The following is a 20,320-nucleotide window of genomic DNA, read 5'->3' as shown; positions in this document are numbered from 1 at the left end:
TCACCACCATAGTGAGAGAAACAATAAGCTGCTGTGACCAATATAATACCTGTGCAAAATCGAAAACGCAATTAAAATCGTTAGAAAACGATTCTACCGACGGTATCTTAAGCACATTTTCATTCTTTAACCCATTTCTCAACCATCGACCATCAAATTAAAGTCCGAACCAAATTGAACTGAGCAACAGATAGACGCAATTCTTCCTTTCACTTTAATACCTATCTCACAACGGTGATATTCTTCTTCTTTCTACTATTTCTCCATCTCTCCGGACAACACCACCACCATTCGCCGTACGTACAGCCAGTGCAAGTTTGCAACCGCAGCAATCCAGGGAGGAAAATGCCGCCACTGGCACGCCCAGCACCAATAGCAGCAGCATCAACAACACCCCAATCATCGCCACCACTATCACCACCACCAGCACCGCTAGCGTCGCCAGCGCACAGGCAGTAGTGACCGGTAATGGCGACGTACCGCACCATGCACCCCCACTACAGGTAGCTATCCTTTTTTACTACTGCTCAAAGCAACGCCAATGAAACAAACTAACAGAATACACACTTGGTTCACTGAATGCTACGGTGGTACGGAGAGAGACTCTCTAGAGTGGACGTAGCAAAACTGTCAATGCTAATGATGTTTGCGTTCGCTTACATTACCCCCCGCTTTACAGTTCGGTAGGGTGTCCGTAAAGTGGCGATATATCTAGTCAAGTTACAATCATGATTCTAGTTGGTTTTATTTATGTTTATTGGTAGTTTTATCCAAGAATAAGTGATAAGTATAAGCGGTTTTATCATTGCTTTTGCCATTTTAAGAAACCTCCATTAAACAGTATCTTTATTAAGAGTATTCGAACTTATGAACAGTATAGAAATACTTTTGATCATCGTTTTAGATTTTATTTAATCAGTTTTATGCACTATTTTCTCGAGTTTTCGGGATATTAACGTTATTACATACACACCTAGAAAAAATAGTGTAAATTTACGTCACCTGACCATGACATATACGAGCATCAAAAATGACTTAGTTTTACGTTTGATTTTAATTTTACATGACGTTTAATTTCGCAAATCATGTAATTTTACTCCACATACAGCGTTTGTTCTGAATGGTAGGAAGTGTAATTGTATGTCATTGCGCATGTAAAGTATATGTTTCATGTAAAATTAAATGGAACACGGTAATGTTCTGTCATTTCGTAAATTACGGTTTGTTGAATTGTGTCATGTTTGCAATTACGTCAACGATAAAATTCAGATTTTTTTGGTGTGTATATTACCGTTAATTGTCAGAAAAAAAATCGTTATGGCGAAACAGATACCACAATTGAACAGTATTTTGTCAAATTTTCATGCCAGAATACTGACCAAAATGAGTGACAGTGGATCTCCAGAGGCATCTCGTCGAAAACTTGTTGTGCGGTGTACCTAGATCATAACTCAAAATCTACTGGATCAATTAATTTGAATTTCTTCTTCGCATCATTCCCCAGGTAACTTCAGAAAAAAATCGGGTAACATGTTATTGTAAAAATAAAGATACTAAAAAATTTGTTAAAAGCTTTCATAGTTACCAGGGCAATAATGTGAAGGAGTCTTGTACCAAATTCCAAAACGCTTGGTCAAGTAGATTTTGAGTTATGGAGTACACCGAATTTCTCGAGCTGTCTCCTGAAAACTCTGTCAATCACCCAATTTTCAATATTTTGCAGTCAAAATTCAGGAAAATGTTGTTTAAATGTTGCATTATTGTATGAAAATTGTATGAGTAGACTAAACTCTCTACATCGCCAAAAAAAATTATGAGCGGTAGTTTTTACCGAAAAAAACTGAAAGCCCCTTAAGAACATCAGTCATAAACCATGATTCGCGATGACTTACAAATTAAAAAAAAAATCGTTACATAAATTTAACTATTTGCAAAATGAAATAAACATTTCGGGAGACCATAGCCAAAGAAATTATGATTATGAAAAAATCAACCTTTTATACTCATTTTTCCTTGGTACACTTTTACTGGATGGATATGATATATACCTCTTGTTAAGATTTATATCACCGAATTCGGTATGTTTCTAAATGGCAACAGTATGCATTTAAGGGTTAAGAATATCAATCATGTACCATGTTTCGCGATTCTATTCCGCATCATCATCATAATCATCCTCGTGGCTGAATAGTCCCCCCCGCCAATCTCCAGTCATCTTCCCCGATTACCCACAGCCAGGGCCGCAGAGAGAAAATACGGGCCCGGGGGGTCCAACGTACGGGCCCCCACCACTGTGTATTGCCTGAGTACAAAAAAGTCAATGTTTGAAATCCATTGGAGTTCACTGATATCATGTATAGTATACTGAAATTTTATATTTATGTTCCATTTTGTTGCTCTAGTTGTTTTTAGTGCCAATGAAGGAAAAAAACGTAGAGTTTTTTATATTTTGGGAGTTTTTATTACCTCTTCGACAGTTTTGGTGACTTTGAAAAGCTCCATTTTTGTAATAGTATTTATAAAAGTAGGGAAATGACAAGATTAAATAAAGATAAAAAACAATAGGAAAACTAAATATTAAAAGAAGGTACAAAAAAGCTAAAAACAACAAAATCAACCACATAAACAAATGTCAATTGCTTGAGCTTGAGCTTGTGCGACCACCCCTGGCTGCTACTCAGTTATCGATCGGGACTAGCTGAAGTTGCACAGGGAATCAGTAGATAATTATGCTTGGGATTAGCGAAACATCTTTCAATGTGCAACTCCTGGTAATCCTAAAGTGTTTCTGATCAATACCGGCGCCGGCCAGGCCCGAACGTAGATCGCGGAAGGAAAGGGAAGGAATTGTTAGTTCGATACTTGCTTTTGCTAGAGGCCGTATATACTACTGTGCACTCCACAAGTATCACGGGAGGAGGATATTTTTGTTAGTAGAGTATAGAAGTTGTATATACTTCTTCTTTACCGATGCCAGAGAGGTGATTCCACTACCTGGACTAGATATCGATCTACCAATTTCATGGACCGGGGACCAACGGCTTTACTTCCCTTCCGAAGGAAGACGTGGTCACAGATTTTTTCACCTCAGAAAAATCTCAACGACCTCGGCTGGAATTGAACCCAGGCCAACTGGAATGAGTGGCGGTCACGCTTACCATTCAACCACCGGCGCCGTCAACCACATAAACAAATGTCAATTGTCAAAAAATGTTTAATCGAGAAAAAACAAAACCTATAAAAAATTGGTAAAGGAAAACAGGAAACTAGAAAAACATATTGCAAAGATTTAAAAAAGTCGAACATTATTGAATAGATGGGGAAAATAATAAAAAATCGATAGGAAATTAGGAAAAAAATTAGAATTAATGAAAATGAAAAAAACTACTAAAAAGAATACAAACTTTACTATAAAAAATGCATAAAACTGAAAAACTCGATAAATTAAGAATAATAAAATTTATTTAACAATAATAACAAGAAATATTTCAAGCAATAGAAAAAATAAATAAAACGTTAAGAATGCATAAAACTGGAGGAGTATATATAAAAGACAAGAATAAAATAACCATAGAAATTAAAAAAAATGGACGCACCACAAAATTTTGAAAAACTTGAAAAATTGGAATGATGAAAAGACGAAAAAGTAAAGAAAATTGGAAGTATTGAACAAAAACGGAGCAAAACAGACAAAATAGAAAAAATAGTAGAAAAAAGCCATACTATAGAAACACAAAAATGAAGATATTAACACGAAAAAAATGGATATTATTGAAAGAATAGAAATAGCACTAGAAATGAAATTTGAAATAAATTCAAACAACGAACTAAACGTAAAATTAAGAAAAAATGCGCATAGTGTCAAGAAAAGATAAATCAAAAATGAGGAAGAAAATAGGAGAAAGGTAAAAAATTAAACAATAAGACAAATTGGAATGAATTTGAATAAGTAAAATTGCTTTTAGAAATGTAAAAAATATGACCAAAAAGAAAATAGAAAAAGGCTATGACAGGTATAAATGTAGTAAATAAACAAATTCTAAAAATTGGATGGAATGACAAAAGGAACAAATAAAAAAGTAGTGTATTAAAATATGAAACAATAAGAAAAAAATAAAGAAAGCAGGATTTTCTCGAAAAATTGCGAATAAAATTAAATAACAGAGAAAAAACTATAAATTATAGTAAGTGATAGTGATAGCAATAGAAAAAAGCAAAAGTAAGGAACGTAAAAAGATGGATAAAATAAAAGTATGCAAACAGATAAAAAAGGCAGAATCTTACAATTGTAGAATCCACAACTTGTATGTGATCCACAACTTGAAAAAAATTTAAAAGAATTTAAAGAAATTTAAACAAAATAAAAAAAAATCCGCGTGGGAATAAAAAAATGGAATAAATATGAGAAACATGGATCAAATTTCAAATAAGGGTTTTGGTTGGATTTTACGCTATGCTGGTTTCGAAAAGATTCATAATCCTATAAAAACATGAATTATTCTTTTATTTGTGTTGGTGTGTTAGCACACCTTAAAATATTTTACAAGAATGTTGTAACTGATTTCTAGAAAATAGTTTAAAAATAAAAATAAAATCGATGCGTTCAGGAAGCGACGTTCAAAATCTCACGCTCACTCTTCCAAAACGAAAAGATTCTGTATGCGGATTTAACTTGCTACATTAGTTAACTAATCTTGCTAACAGTTGGTTTAGTTTGGAAGCAGAGTTAAATTTTCTCTTCGAAATCAATCAAACACAATTTAGCAATTTAGTTGCTTCTTAGAATCATTGGCAGTAGCAGGATTGTGAACTGAGAGATCTTCTCTTCATTCTCCATGACATATAAAATTTAAAACAAAACTATTAACACTATACTTGTCACGAAAGGGGCTTGTTGTGTACGCAATTTGCTGTTATAATAAAAATGTTGACAAAAGGCCGTATTTGAAAGGATTGTAAAACGTATTTATTTTTTTCCATCCCTGGCCTCATTGCTAGCGAGAATTGGTAGTCGAAAATCGCCGAAAAAGCTGCGTCATTTGAGTATAAACCCTTTACAAAAATGTTTCGGTATCATCTCGTATCTGAATATGATTTTTTATAGATTTTGTATCAATGAACGGTAAACCAAATATATTAAATTTCAAATTTAAATTTTTGGATTAATTCCGAATTCTTTTGGTATATCAAGAGTTTTTGATGACTCATTTGACCAATTGATCTCTCAAATAGAGGTAGGGTTACCACCTCTAGTGGTACTTTGACCAGCAGAATTTTATTGAGCAGGGGATAAACTTCAAGAGACACATGGGTATGCGTTGAAATCAATTCGAATTTCGAATTAAAGTGATCACTCGACAGAATTTTGGAGCGCTTCCATTGCTTTTTATTGTATAAAATGCTTAAAAACAAATAAATATGCACTGTTTTATTTCTTATGTAGCTCGTAGCATTACGAGGAAAAATATCTTATTTTCTTCACATTCACCGTAGAGTGTAATGTTTTGGTAAAGCACTCCACCTTTCTGTGACGTTCACATTAAGTTGTATGTTTTTACATTTGTTAACCGTTTCGCTTTCTCGGATATTCACAAAGAACCCAAAAGCACCAACCATTCTCGCTGTGAAGGATAACCCGAGCGAGCTTTGCTCTGCTCCTCAGTAAACAAACACGGGGTGTGAAATCACACTTCAGTTTCTTTTGAGAATCTTTGTGAGGAACATAGGGCCTGCAACCCGAGGATGATGTTTATGAGGGCTGAGTGCTGGGCGATTCCTGCTAAAGAAAAGGGCAACGTAAAATTGCAAAATAATCCAATGGATTCCTCCGGGCGAACGCAGATTTATCTGAACGAAGAAACGGAATTCGCCTCGAAAACCGGTGTGGCAACCCTAAGCAGGGTTTTTTTCTTTCAATAATTACTTTCGATACTAATCCAGCGCTTTCGAAGATTGGAAATTCAATAAATCAAAAAAATCGATCTCAAATTGGCGAAATTTGAAGACATCCTCATGACTTCTAATCAAACCATATAATTGTTTAACCCTTACAAGTCTAATCATATTTTTGTTTCGATTATAGACATTTCAACCTTAAGGTCATTCGCTTTTTCATTCAGGTTAGGAATTTTCCTATAACAAATTATTACTGTGTGCGGGGTTGGGATTCGAACCCAGGTGAGCTGCGCAAATGACATTCAATGTACAAATTCCGTTATGCCCGCTCGAGTCTGATCTTGTTTCGATGCGAGATTTACGTTAATATAAACATAGTTGATATCAAATATGCAGTAGTTTATAATTTTCGCCATTCTAGTTACCTCATACACAAGATATTGAATTTTTAATTGTATTCACAAATAAATTTTTGTCGAAAAAGTTTCTGTTAAAAATCCGGGCCCCCTTCAAAACTCCGGGCCCGGGGGGAAACACCCCGGTCCCCCCCCCTCTCGGCGGCCCTGCCCACAGCCAGCGAGTGCTCTCTACTGAGTATAACTTTGGCTGGTCTCTCTTCAGGAATTCGCGTTACATGTCCAGCCCAATGTATTCTGTCGTGTGTTGTCAGCCTCCAATGTCAACATGTTTGTGTACTTGGTACAGTACATGCGATAGCACCGTGCTCCATTCTATGCCGAGGATTGATCAGAGAATTCTTCTCTCAAACACACCGATCACTCAATAGTCCACTTCTGTACGTTCATGTCTCATGGACGTACAGTACCAAAAGGATTTTCAGTAATTTGTATAGAGGAAGTTTTGTGCGCCTACTACGGGTATTTACCTGACAACACAAACCATAGTCCTATTTGCAGTCACATATTTACCTCGATTTTCACTTCGAAACCAACTCTGTTCGGACTGCCTCGTTCTCTACTAGGTAATTTGTTTTGTCAAAGTTTATTGTCAATTCGGTTCTTGTAGCCTTCCTTTTAAATGGTACGAATTCCTCTTCCACTACTCTGCGATCAACACCAATGATGTAGATGTCGTCCGTGAATCCAAGAAGGATATGACTTCTCGTGATAATAGTTCCGTCCCTTTGCACCTCAAATCATTGTATCGCTCCTTCGAATGCTACATTGAACGATAGATTAGAGAGTGTATCCCCATACTTTAATTCAATTAACATCACAAACGAGTTGGATGTTTATTCGACTATTTTTTCGTTTGATTTTGACCCATCCAGCGTCATACGAATCAGCTTAATCAGTTTTTGCATAAAGTTATGTTCAAGCATTATCCATCAAATTTCGTTTCGTTTCACTGATTCGTACGCCGCCTTGAAATAGAAAATAGATAATGAGTCGGAAAATAGCATTTCCGAAATTCATCGTCCTTCTCGAAATCGGTTTCGTATAAGCCAACAACGGATTCAACCAAGGGAGCTAAACACGACACAAGAGTATACCTTGAAGGCGGCATTGAGTATCGTTATGCCTCAATAGTTATTTCACTTGAGTTTTCGACACTTCGTGTAGATGGGGCTTATGTTCTCGTCCAATCAATCCTAAGGCATTCATTCTTCTCCGATCGCGCAGTGAATTGATCCGTATAGTCGGTCACGTTGACGTTTAGAAGTTCAGCCGGTAATTCGTCCTTCCCAACGGCGTTCCGGTATTCAAAGCTTCCGAGCAACATTTCGCACTTTGTCTAGTGTAGGTGAGTCTGCAGCGGGTCCATCATCACCAATCCCTATTTTGCTTGTGCATTCAATAGCAACTTTCTGAATAATCTGTCAACAGATTTACGTCCGTTTGTTAAGGTGAAGCGATGCGAAAATCCCAACAAAGGTTCGGTTATGTTCGGCTATGTTCGGGTTTCGTTCAGCATCTGTGTGCGTTTAGAAAGTGCTATACCGATATGAGATGGCACGCACACAAGCGTATCGTTCAGCAATCAGCTGACTGATTTTTGCACCACGTGTTTAATTTGTTTTGAAAAATAAAAAGGTACAAATTTCCCAAACGAATCAATATTCGGTGAAGAGAATCTATTCATCAGCTGGTGCTAACATGCCTGCATACAGTGATACAATTTCTAAGCAATCTGAGATAAGACATTCAAGTTACAAAAGATTTTGTCTTGCGCGCCAATGTAATGTTTTGATTTTGACGATGAAATACAAAGAAGAAGCAGAAACGACGGCAGCCATTTTAGCTGCCACCTTGTGGCTCTATTCAGCATGTCCTTAATCAAGCCGAGGTACTTTTCCTCCTCCTGTTGTTGATACAAAACTGTAGAGCATTCGCACGTCGTTCTTTGCAAAACATTCATCTGCTTCAGCGAGTATATTTTCATCGTACCCGTACATTACATGGATCAAGTATTTCTCGGCCGCCCTGAGCTCATCACCGTTCCCTGTTCTGGCGTGTAGCTACTGTAAGCATTTGGTTTCTTACCTTGTTTTACTCGTCCGTCGCCCTTTGGTACTTAGCATTGAACCAACCATGCCGATGCTTTCCGTGTTTCCATTCCACATTCCTACTGCTCTAATACTGACCGCCTAATGTACCTACTGCTACGGTGCTTTCAGGAAATCTCTTGTGCTACCCGATCTTCGTTTAGTTCGTTGACAACACTCCCCGCGAACCGTTGCTGTATGTTCAGTCGCATCGTTCCAGCACGCCTGGAATCGGTTTTTTGGGCAGCCTTGCGCGAATTTTATACACCACCAGATAATGGTCAGACTTGACGTTCGGTCCTCGGAAGGTCTTGACATCAATGTATCGGAGAAATGTCGATCGACATAGTCGATTTACAAACAAGTTTTGCCATTCGCGTGTCTCCAGGTGGTATAGGTATCTGCGACAAGGTTGATAATCTTTAGGCCGTTGTCTTTAGTGGTTGATTGGAGGTTTTCCGTGAACTAAACTGAACGAAAAAATTCCTTCCGATCTGTGCAATAGTATCCCGATTGATGAGTATGTCGTCATGTTTTGGAAATTCAGCATATGCCTTATCTAGACGTTCAAGGAACTCATCTTTCGCATCATCGGGTATTTTTATGGTACGTTGACATTTATTAAGCTCCAACTTGATTTTTCCCCAACACGCAGCTACGGTCATTCATCGACCTCTATCTGATGAGTTATCACTGCTGCTTATGAAACTCTACAAAGCTTACTCCATGATCTACCGTCTCGTCACCACTGCAGTAGATGTGTTATTTGAACGGGTTTACCCGCTTATGGGTTTACTGCGTAGAATTTTCGTTCTCTTGTGCTGCGCTATTGGACTTCCTTAGGCGTTGCAAACTTCACTTTTTGCAGCTCCCGAGCAAGTAGGACAGCTTTCACAGGTTATAAATACCGAAAACATTAGTTCTTGTATATTCCATGTTTTATAAATTAAAACACAACTGTACCAAGTACGTTGCAAATTAGGGGACACCCGTCATCTCTGCAGTGAAGTTTTACAGTAATCGGTAGAGATAGCTTCTAGGAAAGTGTTTTAACGTGCAACTCGTTGAGTGCCGTAACTTTGCGTGGCAGTGTGATGTCACAACTTGTAAACGTTACCTACTGAATTATAGCTCAACGTTATGTGGAAACTTGGTTCAGATATAAATATTGCACAATATTCAAATCAAGATTCAAATTGAGCTATTTATTAACTGTAGACGTCCCACTCAACAATATATTATATACTATGCTATATTTCTCTATAGTGGAGAACAATTTTGGTAAAAACTATTTTTCTCTATTAAGGAGAAAATTGTTTAAAACCATCTTTGCGCGAAGAGCGCAAAACCTATAACTAAAAGAGTTATGGAATTTGCGCTTTGACTTTGTCTCATCAGAATCCGACACTAACTTAGTGACAGGATTAAGCTAGCGCTGGATTTACGCTAACTCCAAAAAGCGGAAACACAATTTGTGTGCAAAACCGTAGTCATGCGGGACATCACGCTTGACTAGAGGTTTACTCAGGAACACAGATTGTGTTGTTTTTTTTGGAGCTAGCGTCAATCCGGCGTTAGCTTAGTTCTGCCACTAAGTTAGTATCGGATTCTAATGAAACGAAGTCGAAACGCAAATTCCGTAACTAATTTAGCTATAGAAAAATGTTTTATCAACACTTTGACTGGTGTCGTTTTTTATGACAGTATGATGTCACAACTAAAAAAAACCTTAATGGATGGTTGCAATAATGATAACATGTACTATCTACTGTATTCTAGCGTCAGTTGCTCTATTTATATTGGGGGCCTTTCTAGGAGAGTAAAACTAGTGTTGGAATTTGGACATAACTCGGTTTACATCACAAGTAACAACATTGCTCAGTAACGATATTTATAGACCCAGACTTGAAAGTCCCTATTAACTTTAATAAATTATTTTAAATCTATCGCCAAACGTTGATTTTCATTCGGGAAAAAGTTTAACGTTCCGTTATATCTCTCAGCTCGAAGTCCTGCCCCCGGCTGTCTAACTTATCAGCAAACGTCACTCAACTGTCTCTTCGCTGCGATTGATGTCAGCAAAAGTACCCTCTAAACCACAGCAGCTGGAAAACTCCTTCCTCTATCTGCTGAAAACAATAGCCTTTTGCTAGTTCCAAGCGTGCACACCCGTTCGAAGCGTTCTTCACTGCCATTTTGATTTCAATTTTTTCCCCTTTCTCTTTGCACCTGTCAACATGTCACTTGTCTTCGAGAGCAGCAAATTCGCCAGAGTTCAAAGGAGAGTACCGGGTCATCGGACACGGACAGTTCCAGCGAGGATGAATCGATGCCGGGAGTACCAGTCGGAATAACCACCGAAGCGGACAAAGTGCCGCAGACCAAAGAGACTGAAGCGGGGGCGGAAATTTCCGCCCTCGTGAACTACGTTCAACCTGTACATTTTAGTAGTTTTGAGAACTCCGAAAGTAAGTACCCTATTCCACACTCGGGTGGCAAAACAAGCGTCGCCAAGTGTAATTAATTTTTATGCTCTAATAATTCATCCACCTCCGCACACACTCTTTCTGTTTCTTCCCTATCTTTCTCACTCCAGAGAAAGCACGCTACTACGAGATGTCTTCATTTGATGAGAAACAGGCAACCACGCTGCTGAAGGAGCGACCGATTGAGTTTGTCAACTACAACAAACATCAGCTGTCGCGTGTCTATCCGGCGGGGACGCGTTTCGACAGTTCCAACTTTATGCCACAGGTAAGTAAGTGAATGGACGAGTAAACTAAAGGGACAACACGTCGAGCGTTATTTGTTTTTATTGGCAGACTTTATGGAAAAGGGCGTTGTTGGAGACAGAATTATGTGAAATCTTAAGTGCACTAGTGCGGTTCGACTGCGGCACGTGGAACACCTCACTGACGCAGTGTGTCAAGCAGTTTTAGCGTTAAACACTTGGCGAATGTCGTTTAACGTTTCGTTTTGTGTGTATTTTTTATTGAATGGGGATATTTTTATTACGTGTTGAACGATTGTTTTCAAGGTGGGTTTTTTACACTAGTGACTGCATAAAGGGGCACATTACCACCCCCTCTCCCCACACCCAAAACAAACTCGTTGAAGCGACGACTCATTGCTAAAATTGGACTATTGGTAGCGTAGTTAGTGCTGCGCATTTCAGAATGCAGCAGGGCTCGAGGGCGAAGAGAACGGGTAGGCGCGTAGAGGTTGATTTGCGCTAGTAAAATCCTATTATCAGACAGAAAAATATGTAGCTACGTTGCTTACGTCCGTTTTAATTCTTGTTTTTTTCTAAGACTTCAGCACTTTTTTTTAATCAAGTTTGACTAAATTTGAAACAAAAAGAATTTTGAATTTTACCTTATCACATGCAAATTATTGTTACTGCTCTATGTTTCTATACTTCGCAGCCGATTCGTTGCATACAGAACAATTGTAAGGACAGTGCAACAATCCTACTGATACTGAGAATACTTTTTGGTCGGGGTTCGAAGGCCAGAAGAATGGTTTATAAGACCAGGTTTATACTTCGGTTCCACTAAACCAGAGTAATATGATGACAATCATTATGTGAAGAAGATTCCATGTTCGTACATATTTTCGTACTCAATAAGTTTAATTATTCTCAAAATCTTTGTTGAATACACTTTTAGTGTTTAGAATTTAATTGAAATCCTTGATAATCAAATTAAAGAGTTTTACTTCAATTCTACTGTCCTCACTAAATATAAACGATCTTAGAAATTATTGCCGACGCACACGAATGGCTTATGCGTTTGTCAAGGTTTTTAATGACATTTCCGTTTTTGACAGTACTGTACCGGTGTTGTCGGTGCTACACTCATTTAAATGAAAATGCTATAATTTTCTTTCAATTCCATTGTGGATTAAGGGGTTATATACAAAGTTGGAACTCGAAAAATAAAAAAAAATTATTAAGTGTTCTGAAAGTATATACTTTTGAAAATATCTGCGAAATATCATCCAAATCGGAGCACTAGATTTTAAATTACAGCCGTTTGCAGCGCGCTGATTCTTCCACGAATGAAGTTAACACAACAGTTTAAACGCAATTATTTCGGAATGAAGGTTTTTGAAAAGTATCGTTGCGGTAAACATGATATCTCATCCGATTTTAAATTTTTTTTTTTGAATTGTTTCTATTTACATTCTCGTGTACTTGAACGGTTCATTTTTCATCAAAAATTTTTCGATTCTTTGCAATGAAACACCACAAAACTCATTTTTTGGTCAACATGTTTTTCTTGTAAGAAAATATTTTTTATTCGGAAACCGATCCGTTCAAGTACACCACAATACGTTTTTCGTTAATAATCTTTTTAGTTTTTGGATTTTAGTTGAGCAAACCTCTGCCAAAAAACATGCTTCGGGGGACGGGCCATAACACCGACAATAGAGTGACAGGAAAAAATGACCCCTATCGGCCCATGCCTAAGTCGATTCCTAGTCCCACCAGGAGTACTTGCTCCAAATTTGAAGTCTAGTTACCGGACCAACGTGCTTGAAGTTTGTATGGATTTTTCGACAATTTACATGAAGAAAACCCACTAACTCGCATTTTCGCCGCTAGGTGGCACTGTATGCATTGTACTATTACTGTAAGTGAAAATAAGAAAGATAATTTAATTGCCTACAACATTGTCAAAGATTACTAATGAATCCGGCTTTGTTAAAAGAAGATAATAAACTTTTAACGAAGTGGTGTCTGAGCCAGTTTTGCATGGGGCCTGGCAGTGCATGGTTGTGTATCAGTACTTGATTTGGACAAACTAAACATTTTTGTGAAATAATGGTTAGGTTTAGGTCAATAGTATGTTCAGAAGATTTATAGTAAGTAATACGAGTCATGTTTTGTTAGAAAATTTTAGTTCCACATTTTACCGCATAGAGGGCGCTAACACTAACTTTTCAACGAAAAGAGGTAGAGATTAGGTGTCTTCTACAAAGTTGTAGAACAAACATTTCTAAATATTTCTTCCGAACATCTCGAAATTCTATCTCACTTCTATGAAAAGTTAGTGTTGGCGCCCTCTATGCGATCACAGGCGGAACATAGATTTTCTAACCAAAACATAATTCGTATTAAGTACTACAACTCTTCTGAACATACTATTCAGCTAAATCTAACCATTATCTCACAAAAATGTATAGTTGGTGGGAATCGAGTACCGATACACAACCATGCACTGCTAGGCCCCATGCAAAACTGACTCAGACACCACTTCGTCAAAAGTTTATTATCTTCTTTTAACAAAGCCGGATTCACTAGCAGTCTTCGACAAAGTTGTAGGCAATTAAATTATCTTTCTTATTTTCACTTACAGTGATAATACGATGCATACAGTGCCACGTTGCGGCGAAAATGCGAGTTAGTGGCTTTTCTCCATGTAAATTGTCGAAAAATCCCATATAAACTACAGGCAAGTTGGTCCGGTAGCTAGACTTGTTTGACTTGCTTCAAATTTGGATCAAGTACTCCTGGTGGGACTAGGAATCGACTCAGGGGTGGGCCGATTGAGTTTTCAAAAATTCATCTTTTTTCTGGGTACTCTAACCGACAACCTTGAATATTTTTTTCAATTCAACTTGTTTTTACTATCTTCGATAGTGCGGCCAACAAACTTTCTTTCGCTTTTTTAAATAAAATTTGTGTAAAATTACGAACTTAGCTCACTTTTTCGCCACAACTTTGTATATAACTTTTTTCCTTTTTTATTTCGACTATGTTAGTCACATTTTCTTTTTTACATTTTACGACATTCAATTAGCTAGAGATTACTGGGTAGGGAAAGTTACGAAAATTAGAGCCATAATACTCAAGTGAGAGCAAGGATGTGAAGTCAACAGATCGGAAAACTAGAAGTAGCAGGGTCTTTAGAACAGGCTTAATATCGTACGGGCTTAATCTTTGTCTTCTGTTAATGAGGGTCGAGCTTAGGCAGTATAACTACGAATCACCCGAGATCACTAACATGTGTCCTGGTATCGGTAGACGTGTCCATCTTTACCGTGACAACCGTACCGTATATAACCCTTTAACAATATTTCGAACAGTTTGTGATGGTATTTCGATAAATTGAAAAATCTTTCCAGCTTCATCGTGTGTGGTACGAAATCAAGTGGAAGATGCGCGCCTTTATTTATTTATTCATTCGTCTTTGGCGTCAAGCGCCACACAGACAATTTATTATTCTAAGTTTCTTGATCTATTTCTTAACACGTTTTTGGAGATGTTGAAATCGTAGAGCGAAAAACTTTCGTTGAAGTGCCTAATGCAGGAGCTGAACGGCTGATTGTATCCATAGGTGGTTCGATGTGCAATAATACGAAGACATTGATGATTTCGAATCTGGCGGCATGGGATGTAGATGCATAGTTTATGTAGGAGGGCAGGACAATCAATGTTGCCAGCTAACAGATCAAATATGAAGAGACGTCGCATATTCACTCTTCGATCAGCAAGAAGTTCAAGTTGAAGTAGCAGGCACCGGTGGGTGTAGTTTGGAAGGTTGAGTGGGTCGTCCCATGGCAGACGTCTGCGTTACATGGTATGGCGCCCAGATAGGAACTGCATACTCGAGTAGACTGCGAACCAGTGAGCAATACAAAGCTTTCAAAGTATGTACATAATCGAGACACGTGGTATTCCTCCTGATGAAACCAAGGATGGAGAATGTTTTCGCAGTGGTCAATGATATGTGGTCGTTGAACCTCAATTTACTATCGATCGTTACTCCTATATCGCGGATAGTGTCGACACATTCCAAAGTCTCGTTCATCATTGAGTATTCAAAACTGACGAGAGTACGGCAACGAGTGAATGAATTGGTTTTGCATTTTAATACGCTGATTTCTATACCGTTTTCTTCACATTAACGGATCAATGCATTTATGTCTTCCTGGAGTACATAACAATCAGCTGCAGCTGAGATCACCTTGAAGATTTTTAAATCATCCGTGAACCTCAGCTTTTCACATTTCAACGCTAAACAAACGTCATTCACGAAGAGCATACAAATGAGCAGTCCAAGGATGCTGCCTTGCGGTACTCTGAAAGTTATGTCGAACATCCTTGAGCGCGAGCCATTGAGCTTGACAAAAGCTTTTCGGTTTGCGAGGTGCGATTGGAACCATTTCCTGAGTCTTTCCATTTTTTCGATTGCTGAGGCATGTGGCACTTTGTCGAATGCCTTCGAAAAATCAAAGAAGATCGCATCAATTTGGTTGCTTTTTTCTACATCACGTAGTAATCCATTTAGGTATTACATAAGGGAACATAGAAATGATCGGTCGAGATGCATGATAAACGACTTTGTGCACAATCCTTTTCTGAAGCAGCTCGAAATGGATATCCCGCGATAGTTTTCCACACAATTTATATTGCCAATTTTATTTATATTATTGAATCGGCTTAATAAAAGCTGTTTTCCAAGCGTTTGGTAAGGTTCCCTCCGTAATAGATTGTTTAAAGATTAGTGGAAGTGGACAAGCCAGTGAGCGAGCGCAGTTTTTAGAAAAAGTAGGTGCTAGATCGTCCGATCCGGCTCCTTTGGAAGCATCTACATTTTCCAAAGCGTCAAGAACGCCATTATCTTCCACAACAAGCGGAAAGATACAGATGTTGTAACGTGGTATACGGTTCAGAGAATTCAAGGGGTATACTGGCGTAGCCGTGCGAAATATCAGCGAACAGATTAGCAGATTCTTCCGCGGAATTGCCAGAAACATTATTAAACTTGACGTCGTTAGGTACTTGGTCATTTTTTCTGCGATTTTTTACATACGCCCAGAATGAAGACGGTTTATGGTTAAGGCTCGTTTGCACGCGATTGATGTACAACTGATACGTGGTTCTATGGCAAATTCTCTGTTTTCCGGAGACCTGCGGCAAAAAGCTTTTCGTACACAATTCCGTGGGTATCGTAGTTCAGGTGTCCACCAAGGTTGATTCCGAGTCAAATTTCTATTGCAACGACGGCGGGGGACTCTCAAATTTAAAATTTTAAACAACTTATCGTAGAAAATGGTCACTGCTGCGTCTGTTGTAGATTCGTGGAATAGGCCAACCCAGTCAACGGAGAGCAGATCAGTATCGAATCCGTTCGGTTATCATCAAGTGGGTGAATCGTTTCAAAGCGTGTGTCGATTTTTAAAACAAATGGTTCGTGGTGATTGTCAATTTTTAAAATAGATGATGGCGGGTCAATCAGCTCGATGCTGGGATCATTCACACACGCTAGGTCGAGGAGGCGCCTATTAACATATAGCAATCGTTTCAGTAAAAGAAATTTCTTGCTCTGATGATGCATTAACGGAAGCATTCCGTTCACATCATCACCGAACGTCCAATTGGGTAGGTTGGATAGATTGTAGTCTCCAACAACAACAATTAAATCATCAGCATCTGCTTCATCGACAAGACGCTGCACAGCGTTAGGGACCATTCATAAATTACGTAACGCAAAAATTGCCCAAAATTGACTCCCCCTCCCCCCATGTAACAAATTGTCACAAATTTCTCCATCCCCCCTCCCCTATTACGTAACAAAATCCCAGAAAAATTTTTTTTCTTCGGTGAAAACATGTTACGTAACGATCTAGCTAACTCCCCTTCCCCCCTATGTCACAACATGTCACAACTTGTTGTACCCCCTCCCCCCTAAAAGCGTTACGTAATTTATGAATGGTCCCTTAGCATGCGTGACCCGGGCTTGAATAAGGTCTTAAATAAATGTCGCAAATGAAAACTGCTTGTCGAAGAAGTTTGATTCGCACAGCAACAATTCCAATCGATCACAATTTTCAACAGAGACTGATTTGCAGTGAAGGTGAGATTTTACGGCTACTAGGACCCCGCCCCCACGCCTTAAGGTGCTAGTAGCGGAGCTTCGGTTGCAGCGCAATATTGTGTAGTTTGAGGAAAGCTCAGTATTTCTTATGTCTGAGTGCAGCCAGGTTTCAGATAGTACGATGATGTCATAATCGCTATCGGTTAGCATTATGAAGAAGCTATTTGTTTTAGTACGCATTCCTCTAACATTTTGGTAGTAAATAGTGAGGTATTCGGAAGGGCGTTGTGCGATTCTGGTAACAGGGGATACGGAGTCAACATTACTCACCATCGTTGTAGAAAATTCAGCATTATGCGGACGAATACATATACGTTGCGATGACGACGCTGTTTGAGGGAGTGCAATGCGAGAGCCGGCAGTTAGTTTGGGGCCATATACTAATTACGTAAGGGCATATGAGGGGAGGGGGAGTTTCAAAATATCTTACAAATTCTTATCTGAGGGGGAGGGAGGGTTTGTCCTTTCTTACGTAATACCATAAAGCAAGTTTAAAAAATTAAATCGATAAGGAAAATATCCTTTTTAATAAGAAAAGGAACTATTTTTATTTGTACCATATAATCCTTGTATATCAAACAATATGAGTAATTTTTTGGCTCTTGGTTGTACATAGTTCTGTTCGGGAACTGGAGTCACAATATGCCTTACAAGTTAAGAAGTGTTGATACCTTTCGTGTTGTTAGACCGACTTTGTTCTTTGCAAACGTTCGATTCAAACTCGCAAGGTATCTGGAAAATGTTCCAACATGCGATTGTCAAAGATCTTGAGTGTCGAATATTTCCAGAGTGTGAACTGTATTTTAATTCAAGTGAAATTCGAAGATGGTTAGCTCGGAGCTATGCGTACGATAAGCGTCACAGCTGGAACTCAGAATAAATTCATGCCAGAAGAGGTTATAAACTCTTTTAAATTCTACATCACAAGAAAATAGATTCAAAGGAATGAATTAACAATTTGATTTTTTTTAATTACGATAATCATGATCAGATCTCATGTAGGGGGAGTTCACTAAAATCTTACGAACTCTTAATTGGGGGGGGGGGGGGGGAGGTGGAGGTTGAAAAGCTCTAAAAAAGCCTTACGTAATTAGTGTACGGCCCCTTTGGGAGAAGTTACTGGTTGATTGGTGTTGCAGTCACTGCGTCGAGATTCGATGTTATCGTATCCGCTGTCACGATCGGTGGCTTCCAAAAAACTCGGTTTTCCGAACGTATGTCGACAAACTCACGGAAACCAATTCCAATTGGCCAAGTGGAGGCTAGCATTGCTTGCACGCAAAGGTAAGTGCTGATTCCTACCTTGTAAAACACAAAGTTGTAGCTTTTTATGTCTATTATGTTATGCTTTTGGGTAATCGGCTGCTTAGTGAAAATGAAAGCCTACTAATGACAAAGGATACTTGCGTGCAGAGTTAAAAATATTCAAATTCATTGAATGAAAATTGATCATATTCAGGCGCATTCATTTTCAATATTCAGTGACACAGCTGAAAACGTCAAACGAACAAGCCATCCATTCATCCATGCATATTTTCATTCGTCTCCGATTATTACACGAAGCGACCGTACAGCAACGAATCAAACGCATCAAAATACGCCCTGGCACAATGTAAGCGACGATGATTGTTGTTTCATACGCTTTACCGGCATTTGAAAACATTTTCTTAGATAATTAGTAAAATGAATATATTGTACGATATTCAACTGAATGAATAACATGGATATTTGAATGAATATTTTTCTATTCACCGCGAGTCGCATCAGGTTCATTTTCAGCCGTCAAAAAAGAGCTTCGATTACTTTTAACTCTGCTTGCGTGGTTTTGGTTTAAGGCGGAACTGAGAACAACATTCTCTTCAACTCAAACGGTATTAATATGATGCACTATTAGAACGGATATGAAAAGCAGCGCCGGATGTGGGATAATGACACCCCACAAGGATTTTTAACTACTTTAAAATATTTCGGTTTGGTTAGACGAAATTTGGTAGTGCGAGATCAGACGCGAATACTATTATGGTAAATAAATAAAAATAATAATGCTGCGAGCCGTTTTGATACATAAAATGTCATTTGACCGAGTTCGATCACTGTGAAATCGGTTACTGGTCCTCTTTTAGAATCCTGATGACATGCTCCTCAGAATTTTGACGGAATCTTTTTAATGATAATGATATAATCCTTTACACCATTCTTAGTATACCGATGGTTCGTTTTTCGCGTGACGAATGAAAACTAATTTAAAGTCACGTTAATAAAAATAAAGAGAAGAATGTATCTGTTTTTCGACTCACAGCTCCGATGGAATTCAGGATTGTGGTGATACCTATCTCAAGTTTCTTGTGAAATCCCACTCCGATTCCGATGGATTCTGATAGCAGGATTCGGAAGAGAAGATTCTCAGTGTTCCAGTGAATTCCTTCTCATGATCGCATTGTGCCGAAAATTATGATTTGTCAGCCATTCTGATGAAAATCCTGCTAACAATTCTGGCGTAATTCTGTTCAGCATTTCGGCGTAATCTTGCTCACGGTTCTGACTTTCATCATTATCCCCTTAATTTTTTTTATTTTTATTATAAATGTTTAACCTTAGGGTCATTCTCTTTTTTAAAAAATTTCTAATTCTATGTGCGGGTTTGGGAATCGAGCCCAGCTTAGCTGCGTACATCCCTTCAATATTGTGATGAAACCTTATTCAGAAATTTGACGTCATCTAGCTCATGAAATCCTGCTCAGAATTACGATACCATCTTTATCAAAATTCTGAGAAGAGAGATTCAGACATGAAAAAATTCATTCGCTCGGGCGACTATTGGATTACAAAGCAGTTCAAAATTTGTGCTCACTAATTATCCATGAATAACGTACCAAGCGAAAAGTCTGAAGGAGCTTCACAGGAGGTCACTAGGTGGGCAAATTGCGAACGAACGATGAAACTTGAAATTCCAAGAGCTGCGTTTAATCTTCACATGTGAATGTTAGTAGCGTAGCTTGTATTGCTTGTATGCAGAACTGGATTTCATCAGATT

At 38.4% G+C, this 20,320-nt stretch overlaps 1 protein-coding gene across 2 annotated transcripts in view; it reads left to right on the top strand.

Moving 5' to 3' along the window:
• Window positions 1-20,320, top strand: part of LOC131686190 (1-phosphatidylinositol 4,5-bisphosphate phosphodiesterase classes I and II) — a 336,330-nt gene that overhangs the window by 292,525 nt on the left and 23,485 nt on the right. For both annotated transcript variants that reach the window (XM_058970420.1, XM_058970419.1), the window contains exons 11-13: window positions 307-503; window positions 10,662-10,869; window positions 10,998-11,155. In XM_058970420.1, the coding sequence (XP_058826403.1) occupies window positions 307-503; window positions 10,662-10,869; window positions 10,998-11,155 (563 nt within the window). The remainder of the gene's footprint in view (window positions 1-306; window positions 504-10,661; window positions 10,870-10,997; window positions 11,156-20,320) is intronic.

Source organism: Topomyia yanbarensis, chromosome 2 (genome assembly GCF_030247195.1).
Source record: "Topomyia yanbarensis strain Yona2022 chromosome 2, ASM3024719v1, whole genome shotgun sequence".
NCBI classification, from domain to species: domain Eukaryota; kingdom Metazoa; phylum Arthropoda; class Insecta; order Diptera; family Culicidae; genus Topomyia; species Topomyia yanbarensis.
This window is presented reverse-complemented; position numbering and strand designations above follow the sequence as displayed.